The following is a 17,928-nucleotide window of genomic DNA, read 5'->3' as shown; positions in this document are numbered from 1 at the left end:
GACTGTCACATTTTGAACTGCAGTAAAATATACAATAGTTGCCTTAAAACTGAATTATCTGAATACATGTACTTGGTTACTCTTTCTGGATGAACAGTATACTCTTGGTAGGTGTAAATATAAATAACATTGCATAGCCATTCTGATAATTACTTCGTAATAACCGTGTTATTATTTTTGTGTATGTTTTAAAGAATGCCAATGCCTTTAATTGTGACAAAACTATTTTGGTTATTTGAAATAAATGATTTTCGAATTAAAACTGAGATCCTGACATGTAGCCTGCCTGTCTTGGAAGTCATCACCATCATAGCTTCATAGTACCTATTTTTCAGTACACAGGAACTGCAGTATATCACCATATCATAAATGGCACAAACCACTGATGCACGCATTATTCTGCTTGAAGTAAAGACACACATCAGCTTGCATGTACTAACTTTATCAGCACAATTAGTGATGCAGCCTACTGATAAAACAGAAAATGGTGAATTTATGACCTTCCAATAGTGATGAAAGCCACCGACTGCTTCTGTTAATCATGTCGCAAGCATACAGCAACAGTAAGTAATTAAGCATATGTGAGCACTGGAGTGCATTTTTGAGGTATTTGTACTTTGCTTGATTATATTTTACTTAAGTATCTCTAAACTTTAGAGATAAATATGTGTACATTTACAGACAAACCATAAAAATATGCACTGGTACAGAATATACTGTCCAGACTCTGCTGCTTCGCTTTTCATATTTTAAGTACATTTTGCAGATAACATACCGTGTACTTTAACTTAAGTAAGATTTTACATGCATGACTTGAATTTGCACTATTTGACATTGTTGTATGGGTTATGTACATATAAAGGAGCAGTTTACAAACCATAGTGTTTTACAACTAGATGCAATAAGTAGGATATATAGGATATGCATTAGTATATATATATTTCTCAGCCTAGAACCACAAACAAACTCTTATAATTAATATAAAGATGGTTAAAGTGAATTAATATCGGCTCACTTTTCATTGGTCCTGTTTTATTGACAACAGCGCCCCCTACTGTATGTTGGCATCATTGAATTTACCCAGCACTGTACACCATCAGTGTGAAGATGGCGGAGGGTGAATTGAACGTGGACAGCCTCATCTCTCGGCTCCTGGAAGGTGAACAATTTAAATGAAGTATCTTGTGTTAAACAGAGTGAGCTGTCTACCGTCACTGTGCCGACTCTTATTATTATTCTGTAACTACCGGGGTTGCTTCAGAAAAAGCGCAGGGAAAGTGTTAGCTGGTGGGGCTACCGACAGCCAATCGTAACGGTGTATCCCCGGTGCTAGCCCCGTTAGCTGGCCGTGTTTATAAACACAGCCAGCAGTGAACGCCTACATCTCTGTTTTCACTGTAATCGCTTGCTAAGTTACTCTTGGCACCCAATTTTGATCCATCGTTTGCTTTACTTTTGCATGTCATTCAACTTTCTGTCTGATATTTTTTGCTGTATTCAGTTCTGCTCATTTATTTTTGGCGAATTACAGAGGGCTGAAATGTACCGAGAAGGAGTGGCAAGGACAGTTTTTTAAATGTATTATCCTGTGCGGTGTGACAGTAAAATAAGATGCTTGGATTACAATTTAATGGCGCTAAAGAGCTGAAGCTGTTAACCTAACCATGTAGGTTACGTTAATACTCGTTTACTAAAAGCATGAACACCCTTTTTCAGCAGCGCCTCTGCCCTTGACACTATTCATTTTTGCTCCACTGTGCAGTAAGTTGTCGCTGCTATGGGTTACTGCTCATTTTGTGTTTATGACCTGGTTCATATGGCTTATTATTGATTGGTATAGGGAAACTCAAGTTAAACAGCATTAGAAATATGCCTGAATTAAAGATTAAAACATAAACATGTAGCTAATCCTTTTATCTGATATTGGATTTCCTCATTACCCCCTCCTGAACAAATTTGAGTCATTGGATAGTTCGATTTCTGTAACTCACTCAACAGTAGGTTTGTAGGTGTGCTGTAGTGGGCAGGTTGCTATGATTCAGTGCTCTCATACAGACAGGGCCCACAATGCACTCACAAGGGTGAGTACTGGTCTGGTTGAATGACAAAATTTGTGTTTGAGAAATCTTAACTCCACTTGTATTTAGTTTAGTTTTGTTTGTTGTGTGTGTGTGTGTGTGTGTGTGTGTGTGTGTGGGGGGTGTTTATATGATTATCACAGGTTAAAGGAGGTCATCTATTAATTGCTTATATGCTTGTTAAATAAAAGAGAGTTTTTGTGGATATGTAAGGACTAGGTTTTTAACGTGGCAGTATGAGGAGTGAACAAAAATGCTTTTTTGCGTTGGCAGTCCACCTGATCAAGAGAAGGCGGAGAGATTTCTTCTCCCCTGTGAGATATCCCTTGAGTCACACCAGACCACCAAGGCAAATTCAGCTGTCCTTGGCATACTTTCCACCCGTATCTGTGACTCTGTTGGAGGGATGAGACACTATGCCGGCATATAAAATGTGTTATTCATAATCTTTGCTGCAATTGCTTTCATTGCTCTGATGAGTTATCATAGCCACCAAATGGTCATATCAATTGGAAAATGAAGAGAAAAATAAATGATACCATACTGTCTGCAAACAATTATTGTTTATTTTCAGCTTACTTTGAAGCAGCATTGCATCCTTAGCATAATCATAATTGATGGTTTACAGTAATTGGTATTTGACATCTAGTTGTGATTGTGACTAGTGGCGGGCCGTTTTTTAAAGCTGGAAACCTTGTTGGCCCTCCACATGCTGCAGCCTCGGTGATCGGCTCAGGCTCTCAGTTTACTTGTTGATTGTGTTCAACACAATCAACAAGTTGCTTACAGCACTTACACTGTTGCTTACAGCGTGAATACAAAATTGGACTCTTGGCATCTGCATGTTTCACAAGTGTTCATTTATGTCAGGATTTTGTTGGTGCGAGTTGGCGACGGTGTCTGTTTTCTATTTCCATGCTCATAAAACATGCCCATAAAACAAATAACTACATGTGACTAATTGATTTGGACGTTATTGGCTCATTTGCTTCTTACATAATTGTTAAGCTTTACTGTTTGTGGCGTGAACTCACACGAGGGTTAGAATCAAGCACATGTGCAAATAATTTAGGAATAGGATTAATGTCTGTTTTAAATCGGTTTCTTTTTTTGGTTGTTTACATGGGTGGTACTTGTTAATTACATGTGTCTGGATCCAAAGGGAGAAGAGGCGAGGCCTGGTCTGAAAACATTTAAGAAACCTTATTCGAAAGGGTTCAGTGAAACTTACCAACAAAATACATCCTGCAACTTAGCAGAAACCCACTTACACCCACTCTGTGTTTTCATGGATAGCGTATTTTTTGATGTAACAAAAACAGTTCTGCTCTTAATCACATGCACTATTTTCTGCTGCTATTTTCTCAAGTTCCACACAGATGTATGCTATCAAAAGACTACTAATTATCCAGCGCTAAGTTTTTTTACCCAGACAATTTAGAAGGGCCTCAAGCTTTTATGCTGCATCCCATCACATAATAGTTTACTGTTTGATTTTCTGTTTGAGAAAATACAGCCTTGAGGAAAAGCAGAGTATCCCTGAGACTGCTTATTCATTGGGATTAAAACTTTTAGAACAGTCTGTCACTTTCTCGAGACGTGTACAATCAGTTAATTACATACACACACACACAAACAGTGATCTGGTTTATGATGGTTGCAAATCCTTGTCATTGCTTGATTTTAGCCTTTGCCCCTCAATGTTCTTAATAACGTAATCCCTTGTAAAAGTGCCAGCCTGCAGAAGTACTAACAGTGAAAGGTTCAGTGTTAAAGCTGAGCGGACTAAGCATCCAAGCTTAGCTTGCTCAGCTCTGATGAGGACTGGCCGTTGAGTGAAGAGCCCTACTTTTGCAATTTCACGCTTCACGCCATACACAGCACATGAAGCAGCGCAGATAGATGGATGGATGATAAAGAAAAGTGATTGTGTGACATTGATGGTGTAAAGCAACACTAGGAGCCTAAGAATAGTTATTTTTGGCCCCACAGAAGCACCGTCTTTGACCATCCAGATTCCCACTGTGTTAGTCACTTTTTACTCAGATTTGGCTGGATTACATGACATGAGACATTGACAGTGAGGGAGTACAGTGTGTAAGTAGCATGCGTGTACACTTGTGTATAGTTATACACAATAAAATGCACACTAAGCCATGGGAATTCCTCACCACTACAGTACATGAGTTAATCCATTTGAAACTATTCAACAGTTTTTCATCTTTAAAAAAAAAAAGGAAACAAAAAGGCAATGGGGAAAAGGGGTTTAAGGAAACTTCCTCTGACTAATAGGCGTTTGTTTCACCATCCTTTATTGGAGTCTTTAGTGGGCGTCAAGCTTTAAGCCAATATAAAAAAAAGGTTGGTTATTACATAAGTCCTCAGTCATGGATTTGTTCATCACTGTTGTTCCCTCAGTGGCTCATCTTTATGCGGTACAATGATGTGATTTTTGTGACGTCAAACGGATACGTCATTTGAAAGTAATGCAGTCTAATTATTCTCTGTTAGCACTATTAAAGGGAGCAGGCTGCAGTCTAATTATCATTTACTGTCTGTGTATTAATGTGGTGACAAGACACAAGTGGTCACTGTTTTATTATAATCATATGACCATACTTCAGACTATTCATTTATGTAGATTTTGCGTAGAAGTAATGTCATGTGACTGATTTTGGTTTTTTTTTTTAATGATGCCGTCTTTGTGAGACATTACATTCACTTTGCAGGCTGTCTAAATATGAAATAAAGCAAATATCAAATACATCATATGCAGATTTTAGAAACTAGATGGAACTTAACTTCCAGCCACAAAGTATTGTCACTAGGAAGCAGTTTTCATGTATAATCTCACTTTTCATATCTCTGTCTATTTCAACTGCTGAGTGCAGCAAAGGTTTGCATTTCTCACTCCTCTTTTCATCGCTATAAGATAAATCTGCACCCCGAGCTGTGGCAGAACGCCAGGAAGTAGGCTTAAAGCGTGTGTACAGTGCAACTACACAGCCAATAAACCCACACCGCTGCCGAAGATGCAAGCTGTTCTCATAGTCTAAGCAGTGGGTTTCTTAAGTATGGCTGAGACTAAGCAGCGTTAAGCTACAGAATCATTACGCTGACAGCTCATCAGATTTAAAGATCGCTTTGTGGTTCTGCAGTTCGATGGGGTTTTTTTTTCCCTCCTTTGGTGAAAAATTATACTATCATAACAGCGTTCTGGGCCATAAAGTATACATCCGCAGCCCCCACAAGCTGGGTGGGCCTGCAATCCTGAAGTGCCCCGCCCCTGCCTGTTCACAACTATCATGAGAACTTTTAAAAAGTTTGTATTTATTTTTAAAAAAAATGAAGTTACATAGGACACACATTTTGATATGACAAAAAAATAAAAGAAATACTGGTCCATAGTCTTCTCTTATATATATATATATGTGATATTATTTGGTGACAAAGTCGAATCAGTACAACTCAGTGACCACAGTCTTAAAACAGCCATGTAGAAAATTAAGTGGAGATACCAAAGCATTGCCCAAAAACAACACAATAAACCAAAATGTGCCGAATTTACTGCTGAAAAAGTTTGGAACAGTAAATCCTGACATACTGTAAAGGATGCTCTCTGTCACAGTTAACTGGTACACAAGGCAGCTACCGAGGCTAGCTTTAAGTTATTTTATTTGTGCTTTAGTTATATACCATTTTGTATAAGTTAAGTTAGTTATATTAGTTATTTATATAAATATTTACTTTATTGGTTTTTCACATAACCTATCTTGGTAATATGGTGCAAAATAGGCTACTTAAAATAAACAGAAAATAGGATACTACAGAAAGATATAGATATAGAACATGTTAAGAATAAAAAAGCAGGCTACAATAAAAATTATATGTTAACCAGCATGATAACAACTTTTTTCTGAAATCTTATAGTCACACAGAGCCAGCCAGGAAGATGAGGATGGAGGTGAGGAGAGATGAGGGAGATGGCACAGTTGGTCACATAGTGTTAGCATCAGATGAGAGAGGGTCCGCTGTGCGCTCCGACAGCTTCAGTGTCAGGTGACAATCTGAGTAATGATCTGATCTGAGTAGTCAGGTGGTCTTTTTACAACAGCTTTGATAATGAAATCCTGCACTCTGCGACAATGAGCGATGGGGAAAAACTCAAATATGAAGTACCCTGGACAGCTCCTGCAATCATGGCCGCCGCCGGATCAGCATCTTTACATTTTATGGTTTGTTCTGTTAAAAAGCTCCAACAGTTTAAATTGCACTATATAGTACAGTACAATTAACTCCATAATTTGTGTCCAGTGTTCGAAGGTGGGTTATTAAATTTAGTTGTTTTTTTGAAATGGTAAGTATCCTCTCTATGAAAGATGTTAAAAGCAGCCTCACGTGCATTAGAGAGCTCTGTGGTGTTTTTCGCGGTTGCCGGTGCTGCCACTGCTGCGTTAGCACTGACAGTGATGATAATTACTGTTGATAGCAATGACAGCATCTTGTCTTTTCTCTCCTCTCCAGTGCGGGGATGCCGCCCCGGGAAGATAGTCCAGATGTCCGAGGCAGAAGTGCGGGGCCTCTGCATCAAATCAAGGGAGATCTTCCTCAGCCAGCCCATCCTCCTGGAGCTTGAGGCGCCCCTTAAGATCTGTGGTCAGTGTTTTCCCTTTCTGCTCCTTTTTTTCTGTCATTTTTCTCACCATCTCATCTTCTACTCTGTGCTTACCTTTCTGTATTGTGTTCATCTTACTCTCCTGTGCCCCACTGTCACATTTCCATTAAAGCACTTCTGAGTTTAAACGCTTACAACCACAGGAGGGAAAGTTATAATCTGAAAATAATTGTATAAAAACAGCATACTGACCCAAATATCAAACATTCCCTGATTTATACCAGCAGTAACTGCCAGCCAAATACCTGAGACCTTAAAATGAGTGCAGTGCTCCTGTGTGTTCCCCAGCTCAAAGGTTTATTTGATATCGCATACAGCACTGCAAATAAGTAATTAAATGAAATTTAATGACAGGCTAGTATAGATAAAAAGGCCATGCCAGCAAAAGCCTGTTGACTTGTGATAAGCAAAACAAAAGGTTGTCACTTTATGTCTGCTAGTTCTGTGGTCCAGTTATTGATTTTTTATGACTGTGTACGGCTCGAGTATTTGCCTGGTATAGCCGTTCACAAATGTCAAACAACAACAACAACAACATAATTTTAATTTCTTAAAGTGCAGCTCAAGCAGAAAGCTCCGGTCTGACTTTTGAGGGCCAATGACAAACTCCCACTCTGCAGAGCACAGGCCACAAAGCCCGGTCTGCACACCCCAGAGCAGCAATCTATTTCTTTGATGCAGCTCAGAGTTTACTTATGTAACCAGACTGGATAACACTGCCACGGCCTTTCTCTCTCGACCCGACTTCTCTGTGTACACTACAGAGGGATACATGAAGGGGAATTGCACACATATACACAGACTGTGTATCACTTGGCTACCTGAGGGAGCATATTTACCCCACTACGGCAAGTCAGCTCCCCCTCAGCAGTTGAAATAGCCTCAACTATCACTATCAACTATCTCTAGCTGGCTCCTGCACACTCCCACAAGTGTTATCTCTTCCCTCCAGGGTAGCAGCGCAACTGAGCGCAACTCTGAACCGTCTAATATACAGTATGTGTCAGTCCTTGAAAATACAGTACACAAGCTCACTTATAGACTCAGGCCTACACACGGTTCATCCATGACTCTTCTCATACCACTTTCCTCCCACACACATTGTCTTTCATTGCTTCTCATTTTTGAAAGGCCTTCCTCTATGTAGTCCTAACCCTGATACGTTACTCTAAAATATGCATGAGTTTCAGGTGGTGTTATCTGTCGCTGTGTGAGGTTTCTTTGTCTCCCCTTAACTCTCTTTGTTTTGTGCTGAACTTCTAACCTCAAACTGATTACTTGGCTTTAACCCATTGCTGTGATGGTAAGCTGACCATAAAGACCAACCAGTGAACGCCTTTAATTATTTACTAAGGCAATAAGGATCAAGTTCTGGTCTCACTCGCTCTCACGTGCTAAACTTTATACTACTAGCACAATTTTGCTCAGACTTGCAGCTTTGCCACCATTTGGCTTTATGATTTATTTAAACAGAGTAATATAAACTTTCCTCTGAATACAGTGGTTTTAACAACGTTTTTGCAGCCAGACTAATAAAATAATGAAATCCTCAGCGTCAAGATGTGCTAGTTATTTTTATTACTAAAATAATACACATAAAAGATGATAATGATTAACAGCACCGTGCAATCACAATCCTTTATGAAATTACAAAGGGTTGCATTTTAACCACAATAGTAGAGTGGGAGAAAACTATGCAAACTGTAATTGATTCGTTAACCTGTTGAAATAATTGAGCAATATTTTTATCCTAGATATGTGTTGGTTTGGTATTCTGTGGTAGCATTTATAAATTCATTTTCAAAACTTCAATAGTGCTAAGAGATTAATGGGGAGATATATCCAAAACAAACCAGACTGAAACAATTTGTCAAACTTTTCTCATTGCAAGCACTGACTCACTAGTAGCACAAACAGGTCACAGACAAGGAGAGGGTGTAATAAAACATTTTATAATGCAAAAGTTAATTAAAGTGTCTTGACTAAGGAACCTAGAATAGGTTGATATGTGAGCTTGTCAAACACACTGGCAGCTGGTATTAATCTCCTGCCCTCAAGTACATTTTATTTATTGTTTACATTTCACATTGTTATACTTGTTATACCAGCTCCCCAAGTGCAGCTGCACATTTATTTATATCACTGTCTAACTCGGCTCAGTTAATGATGTGAGCATCATGAGGAGTTATATGTGCCTACAAGGTGATATTCTTTCACCATACATTAAACTGTGCTCTGTTTATGCTCCCTGTCGACTAACTGCACGAATAACAAGTTTCTCAGTGAGGTATTTTTCTTTTTTCTTAGCATTTGCTTTTTTTGTGTAAAGTGGAGCCTATATTTGAGAATAATTTGAATTAAATTGTTTTCAGCAAATATAAACTATATTACAGTTATGTACAAATTCGGCCTGTTTGGACTTTTGTATTTATTTGTTGTTTCCATTTTGAAATGTGCCCTGAGCACTATTCTTCTGTGTTCCTCAGACTGATTTTTAAAGTGGGTGCTTTTGAACCAGTTGATTATCTGACTACACAGTGTCATGCAGCAGCATATTTATTTACAGTACCAGCGTCCTAATGCAGATTACATTATGCTGGCACTGTTTTGTTTTTTGTTTTTTTAATGTTTGTTGGATTATTACTTATTCAGATGATCTAGTTTCCTGTTCTGTCACGGCATAATAGCGTGACATAAATATAAATGCCTGTGCTACATGTGGGTGGGACACATGTCATTATATATACACTGTTTATTTTTTATTATTATAAAGTTTATGTCAAGGCCATTGATTTTATATTGCGTTGTCTTCTGAGACAAATTTTGCTAATTTATAACAATGACCTCAGGTTCAGCGCTACCTTTCGGCCTTTTGCTCTGCTTTTTAAACCCTAAATCTCTCTGCTGCTATTCTGGGACTGTTTTGACACTGCAGAGACAGGCTGAGTAAATTCCTTGTCAGCAGGCAGGCAGGGGCTACCCCATAGAAATCCGGTCCAAAGCCCACAAGTTCATATGTTTGATAGTAACTCATTCATGCGTCGTCTCTTACAGTGATGTTGAAGGTAATTAGAGTGAAAACCCACATGAAGTACCTCTTCTAGAGTGAGGCACTTTCAAACAAACAGACAATAAATTGTGGCCTTTCCATTTATATCGATATAAACATGGACAGTCGGTCAGCGTCGCTGGTTGGAGCGGGGGGGAATAACAATAAAAAGAGTGTATTCACAGTGCCAACAAAGCAGAGAAATCGCGTGGTGTGCACTGAGCAAAAGAGTATTATTTTATAATCCATTTCATCCAGGTTTTGCTACTGAGCCACAGCTCAGCTGAAATTGGCCCTGCTCTTACAAAGTTCACTCACCTCTAACTGTCTCTACAGAGATTACAGTTTGTGTTGCCATGTTTCTGTATCCACCATTTCATCCGGATTTAGCTTCTTTTTTTTTGTCCCCATCTTTTTCCCTTTTCTGTGCCAAAGGCAGCATAAATAAGCATCACTAGTCTTTTATTGCATGTCCATTTCTGTTTTGGTACAGACAAATACCGGAATTTGTGTTCTGTGTTGTCCTCTGTATTTACTCTGTTGTTCAGTATGTAGCAGCACATACTGAACAACAGAGTAAATTAGTCTTTTTTTTTAATCTTGGCAGTCTGACTGCCAAGACTAAAAACAAAATCTTGTATAAATGTTTATACAAAGTTTCATGTTTTTAACATAGGTTTCAACAGTCTTCAAGTCTGTTCCTTGTTTTAGCTATCTTAGAACAATGTAGACTCATACTCATGTAATGTATGATCATTGACAAAGTAATTAAGATGTCTGATTATTCTTTTGTGGCAAACTAACATTCACATAATTAGAACCCAAAAAGAAAGGCAATAATCTTTCAATATAAAACTGGAATACTGAAAAGCAAAAATAGTTCTCGTTTTGATGAAATATTTATGACACATGGATGCCTACTTTTAATCCACCGTCACTTTCACTCTGCTATGACACGTTAACATTTAAAATAGGATTGAAAACAGCAACTAAAGCACTTATTCATTCTTTTTTTTATTTTACCGCTTATCCTCTAGTGGGTCATGGGGGAGCTGGAGCCAGTCTCAGCTGACATTGGGCGATAGGCGGGGTACACCCTGGACAGGTCGCCAGTCATATATAGAAAAAGACTCACATTCATACCTACGGGCAATTTAGAGTGACCAATTAAACTAATCTGCATGTTTTTTTGGTCTGTGGGAGGAAGGGTACTCCCGGAGAGATCCCACTCAACTTTCAAACTCCACGCAGCAACTTAAGCAATAGTTTGTAAAATTTACACAATTTTCAGATTTCATAGTGACAGCTTGCAACCTGGATTAATGTTGCAAAAGTAGTGCACTAACTGAAACACCTTTTCATTGAAGTTCTGATCATGTTTAATTGATTTGAAGGACTGTGGTGTGGTTACCAGTACCAGTACCTACATCAAACTGTAGATGGCAAACTAAGGCTGCTTGTCTGGAGTAAAGTGATTGATGGTGGAATACAAACCGACTAGCTAGCACAACACAAATGCGAATTTAAAAAAGAACATTCAAGGCTATTCCTTTAATTATTCATTTGCACGGAAAAGTGTGTATTTGAATGCCAACCCTAAGATTCAAGGAAAAATAAGTAAAGGCCTGTAGCCATATGGTTTTGGTGCCAGTCGTTTCTGTTTTGGTGCCTAGATCACTGACGGTCACCACGAAATAGGAAAGATCATACCAGCCACCGTCATGACTGCAGTAAAACATGGCAATTTGTGTTGGTCATTTTAATCTCAGGGCCAGACAGCTGCATGGCTTAACAAGGCATATTATTTAATTTTAATTTGTCTTTGGTACCATCTTGTAATGAAGCATTGCCATAAAAAGAGTGTGGCGCATGAATCTCCTTTCCGTTTTGGACATGATGAAACCTGTTATTATTGTCTAAGCCTTTCTCATGAGGCTCTATGCAGTCCTCTGTGTCTGGAGCACTTAGCCTAAAGTAGAGCAGCTCTCAAGTTGGTGCAAGAGGATATAAAAAGGAAGCAGGTCTTCGCTAGGTGATGGAGTGAGTCTCCCCTGCAGAGATCCTGTGCTTTGGTAAGAGCGCCTCCGGCTCAACGCTGCCTGACTGATGCCAAAAGAGATAAGGCGGTGACCCGAGTTCCTGCGAGAGTTGTTCAAATTAATGTTAGTTTGTGCGGACGTGTGTATGTGCGTCCTTTATTTTTACGATTAGCCTGGATTGTCAGTATTCTTTCCCTCGGTAGCTCATCTCCCAGGGGCCACAGCATTGATCCGGTGGCAATTGTCATTTTGTGTGTATGTGTGTATCTTTGAGCTTTGCTGCTGCAGCCCCGGTAAAACAGCCGCACAGTCATATATCCTCATCAACCTACATATGTGGCAGCGGTCTGAAAAATCCAAATGGATTCTGAGAGATAGTAGGAAGCGTGGATGCATATGTACGTGTGGGTGAGTCTGTTGATTGGAGATTGAAAAACTAAAAGTATTTGCTTTTTTGTGAAGTCCTGCAGTTACTTTATATTTTAATGTCTTTTCATGATTTCTGTCTGCGTCCCCACTGTTTTTTTCCCCTTTCACTCAATGATGTTCCTCTCATCCTATCCTTGTGACTGCACTTAAAGAAAATAGTCATATTAACACCTTGTCTCCCCTTCCCTCTCACATTGTGTCCTCAGGTGATATCCATGGACAGTACACAGATCTACTGAGGCTGTTTGAGTATGGTGGCTTTCCTCCAGAGGCGAACTACCTTTTCCTGGGTGACTACGTGGACAGAGGTAAACAGTCCCTGGAAACCATCTGCCTGCTGTTGGCCTACAAGATCAAATACCCAGAGAACTTTTTCCTGCTCAGGGGCAACCACGAGTGTGCTTCCATCAACCGTATCTATGGATTCTACGATGAGTGTGAGTAGATATCAACTCTTCTTACACATATATACATACATAAACCCACCTGAAGGACACATATATTCCACGTATAATAATGTGTGTTTATGTGCTCCACCAGGCAAGCGCAGATTCAACATTAAGTTGTGGAAGACCTTCACTGACTGCTTTAACTGCCTCCCCATTGCTGCTATTATTGATGAGAAGATCTTCTGCTGCCACGGAGGTGAGACGGCTACAGTTAGTAACTCATCTCCTCTTCTCCTTGTCCCCAATGTGATGTCCTTGTTCAAAATAATTACAAAAAAACAAGGCAGCTCATTATCAAAAGATCAGCCATTATTAAATCAAAGATGAACTTTTTTATTTTCCATTACAGGGCTATCGCCTGATTTGCAGTCAATGGAGCAGATCCGCAGGATCATGAGGCCAACAGATGTACCTGATACAGGTACAGTGCATGCTTGTGTGTGTGTGTGGAATGTTTTTAACTGTAAATAAAAGTGCACATTTTCCAGCCTGCGTCAGACAATGCCGAGTTTACTGACTAATTATTAAAAACCAGGATGTGTTGCGTGAACTATCATCTTAACCCGCTCGGTAGGCACACATCTTCTGCTGTTTGTCGAGAGGCAGGAAGCGCAACACTGAAAAGGATCCCGTCTGAAACAGTGTCGCGCGGCGCAGCTTTCTAAACGTTGTTTAATGAAATACACCGGTATGGCGGTACATTCAAAATTCATATCATAACGAAAATATACACCGGTATTCGGTGTGAACTGGTATACCGCCCAGCACTAGTGTGTGTGTGTGTGTGTGTGTGTGTGTGTGCGCGCTGGCACATGATACTGAACATGTTCACTTCCTCTGGATTTCTCCCTGGAATTTAAGTTTACCTTTAAACCAAAACATGCCGCCTCTCTCTTCCTGAGTAAAAGACTGTTATGTCAGAATCTTCTGCGTTACATCAGCAAAGTGAGCTGGATCTTCGGCACATTGTTTCCACCGTTACCTGTCTGTTCTCTCCTTTCAGCTCTTTTCCTGATTTATGTGTCCCTTGTCTCTATCTGCCCTGTACATCTCTCCTCTCCTTGTGTGTCTCATAGGCCTGCTGTGTGACCTGTTGTGGTCTGACCCAGATAAGGATGTACAAGGCTGGGGAGAGAATGACCGCGGGGTGTCCTTCACCTTTGGGGCCGACGTGGTCAGCAAGTTCCTAAACCGTCATGACCTGGACCTCATCTGCAGAGCCCACCAGGTGATTAGGAAGGGGATTAAGGTGGAAGGCCTGGATATGATGTACACATACAGGAAGAACATGACAAGCACATTTATCTTGTTTTTTTGGTTTATTTTCTTTTGTTGGAACTCAAACTAGTTTTGGTATGAAAAAATTAGCTAGTGTAGCAGTGTAGCCCCTAATTTCCTGTTCCATCCTGATTTTTCTCATGCATTTGAAATTGACATTCATCATGACTTTATTCAGCACTAGATTTTTTTTGCTTTATTAAAATGGTATGAAACAGAGAATGCAAAGCCACTGTTTGTATTTGTGACACTGACATCAGGTATGTTTACCTGATAAATGACCAAAAACTATTGATCACTATTCCAATTTTTAACTTTTCTATTCATCGATTAAAGGACTAATCATTTCAACACAGCTGTTGTTACTGTTTAAATTAGTCACAGCTATTTCAGCTCTGTGTTAGGGTGTTTCATATTGATTCAGGTGTAGGTGGTTTTGTACACTCAACCTCAACAGAAAATTTGGACTCTGAAAATAACGATTGCTGAAGATCTGTTTCTTGATATTGATTGCTGTAGGCGTTCGAATAATGTCACGTCTTCCAACAGGTTGTGGAGGATGGATATGAGTTCTTTGCCAAACGCCAACTGGTCACACTTTTCTCTGCTCCAAACTATTGCGGGGAGTTTGATAACGCAGGCGGCATGATGAGTGTCGATGAATCCCTCATGTGCTCCTTCCAGGTAGATGGTGGACTTGTTTTTTGTTTTTTTGCTACCTTCCTTTGGGTTTTAATAGTTGGAAACGTGCTGCATTGCTAAAACATTGCATCATCTCACTGTTTCTGTTTGTGTTTCATCATTTAAAGATCTTAAAGCCCTCAGAGAAGAAGGCCAAGTACCAGTATGGTGGTGTAAATTCTGGTCGGCCCGTCACCCCACCCCGCACCGCTCAAGCCCCCAAGAAGAGGTGAACATGCAGCCTTGGCTTTCCCCCTCCTCCTCACCCTGTCCGTCCCTGGTCTGCCCTCAAGGCAACCTCTGTAACTCCCCTGTATGGCGAAGATACAGGGCTTATCTAATTGCCCAAATCTTTCTCCTCGTTCTCTCCCACTGACCCAACCCTCTTCCCAACTCCACTGACAGCTCTTTTCTTAATGTGTATGTGTACATAAATTTGCTGTGACCAATCTGTTTAATTTTTTTGCCTGTTTGTTGGTATTTTTGATATTATTAACACTTTTTTTTGTGAATATACTTCCAATGCCATTCGAGGTTTTCTTGAGTTGTGTGAGGAAAATGGCCTCTCTAATGTGTAGAGAGGCAAAGCGACTGAGTTAGAGGAATTCCTTTTCAGTTCCTCAACCAAAACAAAATGGATATTTAACATTGTTTTGCCTTGATCTCTCAAAAAGCAGAGAGAATCCTTCCAGTGTATTTCAATGGGATGAGATTTCCGTGCAACGCTAAATCCGTAGACGCAAATAACATTTCTTACATTCCAATTTAACAGTATAAACAGATTAAAGCATCTGTGGTGCACTTGCAGTTGTTGTGCATATACATATTTTATATATATTTAACCTTTGAAAAAGTGCACCTCCCTGTGAGTAGCAAAGAATGTGAACAGACCGGCTTGAATGATATATAGAGGCTTTATCATATGCTGCTGGCAGTGGACACGCTCTACCTGAACACAACGCCCTCTGGACATTGATTGCCCCACTCAGTTATGCCTCCCTGTGCCTCGACTCCACACCCCGCACAAAAATATGCCACTTCTCACACAGAGCTGATATTGACATTTTCCCAGGTCTATTTATCATGTGTTTTCATCAAGATAATTTCCCCCATATAATCCTTTTGCAGGGTGTCCATGGGGTCTTAAAATGTATTAAAAGTTGATAAATAAATTTAGCAAAGTTTAAGGCCCTTTAAAAAGTATTAAATGCCATTTTCCAAAGTATTAGATTTTATAACTTGGTTTCAATGCATATCATTTTTTCAATACAAGTTTCAATGCAATGTCCAAAGAGGTTGTATGCTAACGTTTACCTGAATTTAATCATTTCGTAGGCGCGTATTGGGATGCTGTGTAGTTCATTAATGGAATTCTGCTAGATTTGACGTCATCTGAAAAAGACAACTATTAGAACGGTTGGAACCATGGCTGAGGCCCATCTTTGGGAATAACTGTGAGGCGTGCTAAGTGCTAGACACAAAGCCACTATAGGACACAACATTTCTGTGCAACGCAGCCGTCTCTACACACCACCGCTAATGGTTTCTCTGTCTAATAAACCTTGCATTGGGTTAGGCACTCTCGTGCATTCTCTTGTGCTTTGTTCCCACCCCGTGTATCTGAATTATGTTTCGTTGATAAGGAGTTATCATAAACTAAGACTGTTTAGTTATCTTAAAGTACATAAAACAATAGTAAATGTAAGTTCAAGTGTGTCGCCGATGTAATCGGTTAGTACTAGAAGATGCTGAGCTTAGAACTTGCGATGAGGGCTTAAAATCTTTGTGAAGGGTCTTAAAAAAAGGTCTTAAATGGTATTTAATTTAAGTTCAGGATTCCTGCATATACCCTCGATATTCATAAAGACAGTAGAAGAAGCCGAGAGATTTGTATGAATTTGTGCCCGTGGAAAGTTAAATCCATGCACAGGCATTTCACTAATTTACATTAGACAGTTACTAATGATCAGTATTATAAATGCAGACATACTGGATAAATGGTATGTAAGTGCTAACAAAAACTGTGCTTTGGTAATTGGGCCTTTGTGTTAAAAAGCAGGTAGGGATATGGAAGTGTGTGATAGTAGTGGCTATGGTTTTGCAAGTGTCTGACTTATCTAAGTAAGCCCTTACAGTATTAGAAACCAGGAATACAAAGTAAGCTTCACAAAATGCTCCACAATATTTTAAATGCTTACTGCAGTGTGTGTGTGCGTGTGTGTGTGTGTGAGCACATAGCAAAATAACTAAATGAAGAAAGTTTGCATTTGTCAGCCATCTGCCTTTCATGTCACCTGTGTCTGTTGGTACAGAATATGAAAACTGGCAGCGATAGGAGTGGGTGGCAGGACCGGGGGGTTTTGGCATTGCTGTGTGTGATTTTGATGCCACCTGGTGTATAAATACAGTAGTGCAATACAAAATAATACAAATCTGACATTGTAAATTTCAAACCAGACAGTTAAGGATGGGCTTTTCATTACATTGCCAGTACAAAATCTTGTGTCATTTACCACAAATAGGTACTTCTATTCTCCTGACCAGCAATTACACTGGTTGGCAATTCAGCTTCAGTCTACTGCAAATATGCTACAAACAGTTGACTATGGAAATCAGTTGCCTCTTTTCTGTCTTTCTTTCTTTGCTCTCTGTGGCATTCTTCTTTCTGTTGTATTTCTATGTTCTCTTTTCACATTGTTTACTTTTTATTCACTTAATTAATTTCCTAATATGATAATAAAACAATGAGGTATTACCAAAAGCAGTTTTGCAATTTGTACAAGTTTGTTTGAAAGTATAAATTCAATAAAATGGATGGAAACTAAAACTGTTGTTTCTTTTGCTTTTTCACTTTTGCTGCATTAAATGTATTTCTATAAATGTTTAAGACCAACTCACTATTCACTATACACTTTATTGTCTGACTATTCAATAGCATTTTTCTGTTGCATGAAGTAGAAAAGACCCACACAAGGCAAAAATCATCAGGTTAAATACAGTCAGTCATATTCAAGCAAGATAAGGTGCAGTGAAATGTGTCATGAAAATTCTCTTACTAATAGAAATCAATGAAAATCAGAGGACCTCATTCATTCTTTTATTTTTTCTGCTCATGTGCTCATGTGCTCCAGTGTGACAGTTTGTGTTACTGGTCCCTTCAGACGCCTCCTTGCCCAGTTCACAGCTTTTGGCAAGCCGAAGGTCAGTACCAGGACAAAACACTGAGTGCCCAGGTGGAGGTAAGACAAAA

At 39.5% G+C, this 17,928-nt stretch overlaps 1 protein-coding gene across 1 annotated transcript; it reads left to right on the top strand.

The window, feature by feature from the left end:
• Positions 1 to 1,101: 1,101 nt before the first annotated feature.
• On the top strand, positions 1,102 to 16,916 carry LOC134000612 (serine/threonine-protein phosphatase PP1-beta catalytic subunit-like). Its single transcript, XM_062440003.1, has 8 exons — positions 1,102 to 1,159; positions 6,603 to 6,734; positions 12,477 to 12,707; positions 12,811 to 12,915; positions 13,069 to 13,140; positions 13,796 to 13,947; positions 14,547 to 14,681; positions 14,807 to 16,916. Exons 1-8 carry the CDS (start codon positions 1,108 to 1,110, stop codon positions 14,909 to 14,911), a joined length of 984 nt encoding a protein of 327 aa, XP_062295987.1. The 5' UTR covers positions 1,102 to 1,107; the 3' UTR covers positions 14,912 to 16,916.
• Positions 16,917 to 17,928: the final 1,012 nt, after the last annotated feature.

This window comes from Scomber scombrus, chromosome 19 (genome assembly GCF_963691925.1).
Source record: "Scomber scombrus chromosome 19, fScoSco1.1, whole genome shotgun sequence".
Classification (NCBI taxonomy): Eukaryota; Metazoa; Chordata; class Actinopteri; order Scombriformes; family Scombridae; genus Scomber; species Scomber scombrus.
The sequence above is the reverse complement of the archived record's forward strand: the minus strand, read 5'-3'. Positions and strand labels throughout refer to the sequence as shown.

Excerpts from the sequence above, each read along its gene's own strand:
- LOC134000612 (XM_062440003.1), top strand. The coding sequence starts at position 1,108 with ATGGCGGAGGGTGAATTGAACGTGGACAGCCTCATCTCTCGGCTCCTG. Across the intron at positions 13,948-14,546 it reads TCATCTGCAGAGCCCACCAG|GTTGTGGAGGATGGATATGA; the intron begins GTGATTAGGAAG and ends GTCTTCCAACAG. Across the intron at positions 14,682-14,806 it reads CCCTCATGTGCTCCTTCCAG|ATCTTAAAGCCCTCAGAGAA; the intron begins GTAGATGGTGGA and ends CATCATTTAAAG.